Source organism: Seriola dumerili, unplaced genomic scaffold (genome assembly GCF_002260705.1).
Source record: "Seriola dumerili isolate Sdu_G_001 unplaced genomic scaffold, Sdu_1.0 BDQW01003310.1, whole genome shotgun sequence".
Classification (NCBI taxonomy): Eukaryota; Metazoa; Chordata; class Actinopteri; order Carangiformes; family Carangidae; genus Seriola; species Seriola dumerili.
Genome location: NW_019177565.1, coordinates 87,754 through 94,916, shown reverse-complemented (window position 1 = coordinate 94,916; position 7,163 = coordinate 87,754). Strand labels below are relative to the sequence as shown.

Here is a 7,163-nt window from a genome sequence, read left to right as displayed (position 1 = left end):
TAAGCACAGATCCCCTATACAAATACAATGCGGTTCTCTTACTGTCTCTGCTGTAAATTAGTTTACGTAACATGATGAGCTTTACCTAAGTCATCATGTGACGTATCTTCACTGGCTAGTGACCCTGACCCGGAAAAACAGCAGACAGACACTCGGCGGGAGAAACGTTGGGATTTTATTTTCATTCTCTGAAGCGGGAACTTCAGTTGCCGGTAAAGTTGGTTTACAGAGGTTTTATGTGGGCGTTGTTTATTTCACCTGACGATGTGAGCACGTTTGTGTATTAAGTTACTTTACTTTAAACATTAGCAGCTAGCCGTTTAGCCGTTAGCCCTAGCTAATGTTACAGTTGTGCCGCCAGGAGAAAAAAGTATGGCCATGAAGGCGCCATATTTGTTTGTGTTAAACTACTTCTTTTTGTTGTGAAGAATTGTTTTTCGGTCCACCGTTTTAGAGAATTAATTTAATTGTACTTTCACATAGCGTTTAATGCAAAATAGCGGCTAATTCACATATTTCTATAATTTGATAATGTCTATTCGTAACAGTGACTGTGCTCAAGTCAGCAAAAACACTGGGGCTACATGTGAGCAATACATGACTGTAATGTATAAACAGGGCACTCATAGACCTTTTACAGGGGCAGGTGCTCAAATTTTAACAGGAGCAGATGGAACAAGATGTAAAAACATTATACACCAACATAATTTACAGAATAACATGATCAATTATAGAAATATTGTGAATTAGCCGCTATTTTGCATTAACGCTATGTGAAAGTACAATTAAGTAATTCTCTAAAACGGTGGACGGAAAAACAATTCTTCCACAACAAAAAGAAGTAGTTTAACACAAACAAATATGGCGCCTTCATGGCCATACTTTTTTCTCCTGGCGGCACAACTGTAACATTAGCTAGCGGCTAACGGCTAACGGCTGCTAATGTTTAAAGTAAAGTAACTTAATACACAAACGTGCTCACATCGTCAGGTGAAATAAACAACGCCCACATAAAACCTCTGTAAACCAATTTACCGGCAACTGAAGTTCCCGCTTCAGAGAATGAAATAAAATCCCAACGTTTCTCCCGCCGAGTGTCTGTCTGCTGTTTTCCCGGGTCAGGGTTACTAGCCAGTGAAGATACGTCACATGATGACCTTAGGTCAAAGGTCATCATGTTACGTAAACTAATTTACAGCAGAGACAGTAGAGAAACCGCATTGTATTGTATAGGGGATCTGTGCTTACGGCAGCCAGATCATTTTATTGATACGTAAATGATACATAGTGTTGATTGTTAAATAATATTCTTTTCCATAAGGGCCAAAAGCAGTCCATAACAAAAAATAATTAATAAATTAATTTTAAAAAAAATTGACAGAAGGACGTTGTGTCCAAATCATGGATGTATTATATTATATTATATTATATTATATTATACTATATTATACTAGATTAGATTAGATTAGATTAGATTAGATTAGATTATTAGGTATTAATATATCCATGGTCAAAAGGTCCGCTGCACCTGCATGTATCTAAAGATGACTTAATAAAGGTTTTGGGTTTGCAGTGAGTCGTGTGACTAAAACTATGTACAGCAGTAAATGGTTGTACTTGTTTTTCTGTATTTGTATCACAGGAAGTTGATTTGGTTCTCAGTCATGCCTTTTAAGCAGCTAGAGGGAAGTTGATGAATTAGTTTGTCGAGTTTAAATTGACTGACTGAACTATTTCCACTTCACATCCAGAGATCTCATCGCTGCTTCTTCTTTGATGTGGGCTTGTTTGGTGAGAAACATTTTCATGGATTTTACTTTCTGGCTTGTTAACATAGAGAGTTTTATTATGTTTTTACTTTTCATGAACTGCACTGAAAAATACATGATATGATGTTTTATCTGCTGGAGTTTGGTTTAGCAGAAAGACACTGATGAAATAAGAGGGTTGTTAACTCTAGCAGCTCGTCTGTGGAATTATTCAGCAGTGACATTAAATCTGATATTTCACATGTTGATGATAATATACTTACAACACAGTAAAGTGTGGGTGTACAGGAGAAGTTCCGGCAGTGAATGTGTTATTCACATTTGAAGTAGAAATTCAGCTGAAGAACTTGAATGTTTAGTAAAATCCACTGTATTATTGTGTTTGTAAATCCAGGTGAGGAGTTTCATGGCGGCTCTGTCTGTGAATATGGTGACAGCCAACCTGTTACTGAGCGTCTTCTTTCTGTCAGGTGAGCCGTTTGTTCACTCTCTTTTATTTGACTTCAAAGCTTTAAACTGAAGTAAATATTCCGATGTTGTCCTGACTGAGATCTTGTTTCTGTGACAATATTTTGTCAATCTCATTATGTTAATCATGAAACTGGGTTCACAGGTGCTTTGGCTGCTTGTCCTGAGTCAGCCCTCTTCATTACTGCACCACGGAACATGGAAGCACTGACTGGATCTTGTTTGCAAATCCCATGTAACTTCAATGCTTCACCTGGAAAGCTGTCAGACTATGGAACAAAAATCACCGGAGTGTGGATTAAAAATGATCCCAGATTTGACAACAGTCCAGAAAATGTGATTTTTAATGGTAGCAACACAAATAGCAAATATCCAATGAACATTACTGGAAACCTGAATCAGAGAAACTGCACCACTCTGTTTTCTAGTTTAATCACTAAGTACACAGACAAATACTACTTCAGAATTGAGACCACGCCATTCAGAGCAACAGCTGTTTGTCATCCTCTTAATATAACAGTTAAAGGTAAGAAAGTTTCATTTTAAGTTTAAACCTCATTGTTAAGAATAAACAGTGAAATCAGAACATGTGTAACTTAGTTTTTAACACTTGATAAAGTGACGTCTCACGTACATGTAGAAATATTTAGAGCGCCACCATGAGCTTCACATTTGTGGTTTTGAATGAAACGTCTCGACAGCTATTGGATGAAATGTGGTTCAGACGTTCATGTTCCCCTCAGGATGAACTGGAAGAACTTTACTGAGCTCTTTACTTTGAATCTAGCGCCACCATCAGGTGTTCACTGCTAATTAGCAAATGTTAGCAGGCTAACATAACACCTGCCAAACCTCAGTTGTCATTGCTGCATGTTAGCACGCTGACGTTAGCATTCAGCTCAAAGTGCAGCTTCACAGAGCAGTCGACTCTTATTTCACTGGAAAATGTGTTTGACTTCACACCACAGATTCTCCTACGAGCCCCAGGATTGAGATCTCAGGTGAGCTGAAGGAGGCGGAGTCTGTGACTATAACCTGCTCAGCTTTAACTCCCTGTCCACACTCCCCTCCTAAACTCACCTGGAACCTCCAACAAGACCCTCACAACAAAATAGAGGAAAACACAGATGGAACCTTTACAACTAAAATCCAGGAGACCATCACTCTGTCAGACAAACGTGATGGATACAACATCAACTGTTCTGCCAGGTATCCTGTGGATGAAGGACAACATGTGAAGACAGCAGAGGGGAAAAGGACTCTCAATGTTTCATGTAAGACCAGAGTTTGTAGTTGGATCCTGTCAGACCATGAAGACTCATCAGATGTCAGTTATTTTCCTCTCAAGGATTTCATGTAGGGCCTGATGCTCCTCTTCTCTCTAACATCTTTGTTCCTTTCTCCCCAGATGCCCCCAAGGACACCTCAGCGTCCATCAGTCCCTCAGGTTTGGTGTCAGCAGGTAGCTGGGTGAACCTGACCTGCTCCAGCAGAGCCAACCCTCCTGTCAGCCGCTTCACCTGGTTCAAGAACAGCACAGGTGGAGACATGAGCGTATCTGAAGGAGCCTTTTACACTTTCAATGTCACAGATAAGGGAGTTTATTACTGTGTGGCCACCAATGATGTCGGAAATCAGACGTCACCTGAGATCCATCTGTCTGTTGAAGGTAGGTGAGTCAGTACAGTTACTTCACTGAATCCACTCATGTAAATCTGATCTGCTCTTTCCTCTTTTTCGTCTTCTTCTCTGTTGTTTTACCTCTGACTTTTTCTTTCTCTGTTTGTTATGGCAGCTCCATCAGGAGAGTCTCTACCATGGGGACCGGTTCTTGGAGGAATCGTTGGGATCATCGTTCTCGTCTGTTTGATCGTCTGTTTGATCGTCTGTGTTTGGCGAGTATCACAAATCAAAGCAAAGCTGCACATCCAATAATATCTGCTCCTCATCAGTCCTGACACTTTACTGGCACTTTGTGTATTTGACCTAAAACTCAGTGTGATTCATCTAACAGCCTCTTGTGTCTTCCAGCTGGTTGAAGTCAAAACGTCCAACTGCACGACAGACTCAGGTGGGAAAACACTACACGTCCCTGTGCAGTGATGCATTGTGTGTTTTGAATGTTGTGGGACTGTGATGATGTAATAAGGCGGATCCAGCTGATGGTTCACATCACCACATTTCCTGTTTGACCTTTCCATAGAGTCGAACGGGTGAAGAGCCGGCTGTGGCCGAGTCAACCAGGAAGACAGAAGAAGAAGACGACATCCATTATGGAGAGATCATCTTCTCCAAGCGGAGACCTGAACCGTCCTCGGCCTCCCTGCAGGACAGTGGACAGCAGCAGGACATGGTGTACGCACAGGTCAAAGTGTCCAAGAAAGCAGACAGGTCCACAGAGACAGCTGACGGCCTCGAGGATCTCTACGCTCAAGTGAAGAAGAAATGAGCAGTTTGTTCTGTGTAAAGACAAAGGTCACATCTGAAGAGGATTCATGTTAAATGAGCCTTTGTTTTTTTATATACAGCGTCTTTTGAGTCTAGACATGTAAATGTAATTTTGTCCACTTCCTTTTTTTATTTCAGTTATCAGCTTTTACCATGTAGCTGTGAACAAGGTGCCAGAAGTATCTCTGCTCACACTATCTCTGCTCACACATTTACAGTGCTGGCTATTTTTTAGTACAAGATCATGTTTGAATTTAAATATTTTTAATGTTTTTTATGTATTCTCCCATTTTCTTCTTTCACGTGTTTTAATGACTGAAAAACTAAAGAAAACTAAGATTAAAGATTTTGGTTCTGAATTTCTGTGGAAATGAACTTTCTAAATGAACTGTAATACTCAATCATGCCACAGGGTGGAGCTGTAACATGGAACTAGACAGTAAAAACACTCCACACTGGTTCTGTGCTTACAAAGCCGTGATGTCATGGAGGAAGTCCATCTTTATACAGTCTATAATTAAATCATTGTTCAGTCTGAGCTGTTAAACTTCTATGAAGCTTCTGAAGGTTCATTTGCATCGATAATGTTCATAATAAAATAATAGTAAAACACAACAGTGAAACTATATTTTAAAAGTTGTTATTTAAGAAATGCACTTTGCATCTTCAAAAGGTAAAATATTTTACAAAACTTATACAAGAGGCTGTTAGACTGGATAGTTTATTTATCATGCTAATGATGTAGCATTTCCAGACGGCAGGTTTTTGAGGGCCTCACTGCGACGCAGTAAAATCCCATCTGTCACATTAATGTGCTCGACCTGACCCACTTCCTGTGGCACATATTAGGCAGAAGGTGAGTTCACTCATTAACTGTTACATGAATATACTGTGAACTCTGAATTCTTATGTAGTTGCAGTGTATAGACTGTAGAAACAGGTGAGGGCAGGTAAGTATGTAAGTGTATTTATACTGTTTATATATTCACACAGGTGGCCTCAAAAAAATAAAATAAAAATCTATTTATTCTCCTACATTATTTACTGTAACTGGTTCTAAAGTGATTCTGTATTAATTAAAGAGATGAATGTAAATGTAGTTTCTGAAGAAGAACCATGTTTCTGTTGACAAATCATGTTTTTATTTCTCCCATATGTAACACACCGCAATAATCATATGGCAAAAGAACATAACAGATATAATTGGAAATAAAATGTAAATAAACTTAGTATAATCTGTGACGACATAAAGGCTAAACCGAAAACTTTACAAAGGTGACATTAGAAGCCCAAAATCCTCAATGCAAGAAAATGAAAGGATTTATAAAACGACACCAGGTGCCTCGTCCAAACTCCACACAGGTAACATAAGAATACTCAGTAGATGATATTCTATTGCATCTAGAATTTATGAAATCAAACACACAAAATGCAAAATGCTCTCCAGCTAGAACGACTTCTCATGGCTGAGCGAAGTTTTTATTCAGTACATGAGCGGGATGCAATCCACACAGCAAGACAACGACCCTAAACACACGACTTACTGGATACACACAGGTACAACATGTCTTTCCAAAACACACACAGGAGCCACGTATCAAAATAATCTGCCACGTACAGAAATCTGGAGGCCGGACGTACTCACACAGTCTGTTCAGATCTCAGTCCACATCAGCTGTTACTGTGAGGTGGAGGTGACAGTTAAATTATGACACTTTTATTTATAGTTAATAATAAAAAAAGATAGGAGGAACAGAAAGACACAGTGTGTTAGTTCATTCCTTCACAGTAACACAGAAGTTAGTGCTGCTGTGCCGTGTGATCTGTCCGCGTAAAATACACTACACTCACCTGAACATGAATTAAAACTCAGGATAAATAAACGATTAAACTTGAGAGATCTTTAAACCTTCTCTCTATTCAATTGTTATTGTCTTTAATTCCTCCCGTCATCCCTCCGTCCTCCCTCCCTCCCTCCCTCCCTCCTTTGGTAGCATCGTTCCCCAACAAAAGCCAGTTTTTCTTCCTGTTCTCAAACTCGTCTCTTAAAGACAGAAGTCAGATCCAAACGTTTTTCCTTCCTTATTTCCTCCTCTGCTCCTTTTCTTTCCTCCACCATCCTTAAAGAATAAGTCTGGTGATATTTCAATGTAGTTTTCTTATAGTCAACTAATAAAAAAAAGACAGAAACCAACAGTGTGTTCGTCGTCTCTCAACACGTCTCCTCTGTCTGTGGCTCTCAGCCCATTGGTTCCTACTGAAGATATAAACCTTCAAAAATAAAATAAAAAGTTCACAAATATATATTTTAATTAATAGAGGTTCAGTAATTTCCTCAAACAGCTTCTCACTGTAGCTTTTATCAAACAAACAGGAGGAAATGGTGCATTTGTTGGGGACTACTTTCAGCGGCGGATTAATCCACATTTGGTGCTGTAGTGAGTATTAGTGGCAGCAGGACAGTGTGTGTGACTGAGT

At 39.4% G+C, this 7,163-nt stretch overlaps 1 protein-coding gene across 2 annotated transcripts; it reads left to right on the top strand.

The window, feature by feature from the left end:
- The first annotated feature begins 1,711 nt into the window (after positions 1-1,711).
- Positions 1,712-4,840, top strand: LOC111239634 (vascular cell adhesion protein 1-like). Of its 2 annotated transcripts, XM_022769519.1 has the most exons (8): positions 1,712-1,791; positions 2,164-2,239; positions 2,383-2,763; positions 3,206-3,511; positions 3,646-3,906; positions 4,042-4,132; positions 4,269-4,308; positions 4,441-4,840. In XM_022769519.1, exons 1-8 carry the CDS (start codon positions 1,777-1,779, stop codon positions 4,684-4,686), a joined length of 1,416 nt encoding a protein of 471 aa, XP_022625240.1. In that variant the 5' UTR covers positions 1,712-1,776; the 3' UTR covers positions 4,687-4,840. The 2 variants fall into 2 exon arrangements, with proteins under 2 accessions (XP_022625240.1, XP_022625239.1); XM_022769518.1 differs by lacking the exon at positions 4,441-4,840 and having other exon boundaries at positions 4,033-4,336.
- The last annotated feature ends 2,323 nt before the right edge of the window (positions 4,841-7,163 follow it).

What these genes read in the sequence shown, in the direction of transcription:
- LOC111239634 (XM_022769519.1), top strand. An exon ending in TCTTAATATAACAGTTAAAG is followed by an intron (nt 2,764 to 3,205) that starts GTAAGAAAGTTT and finishes TTCACACCACAG; the next exon opens with ATTCTCCTACGAGCCCCAGG. An exon ending in CAACTGCACGACAGACTCAG is followed by an intron (nt 4,309 to 4,440) that starts GTGGGAAAACAC and finishes ACCTTTCCATAG; the next exon opens with AGTCGAACGGGTGAAGAGCC.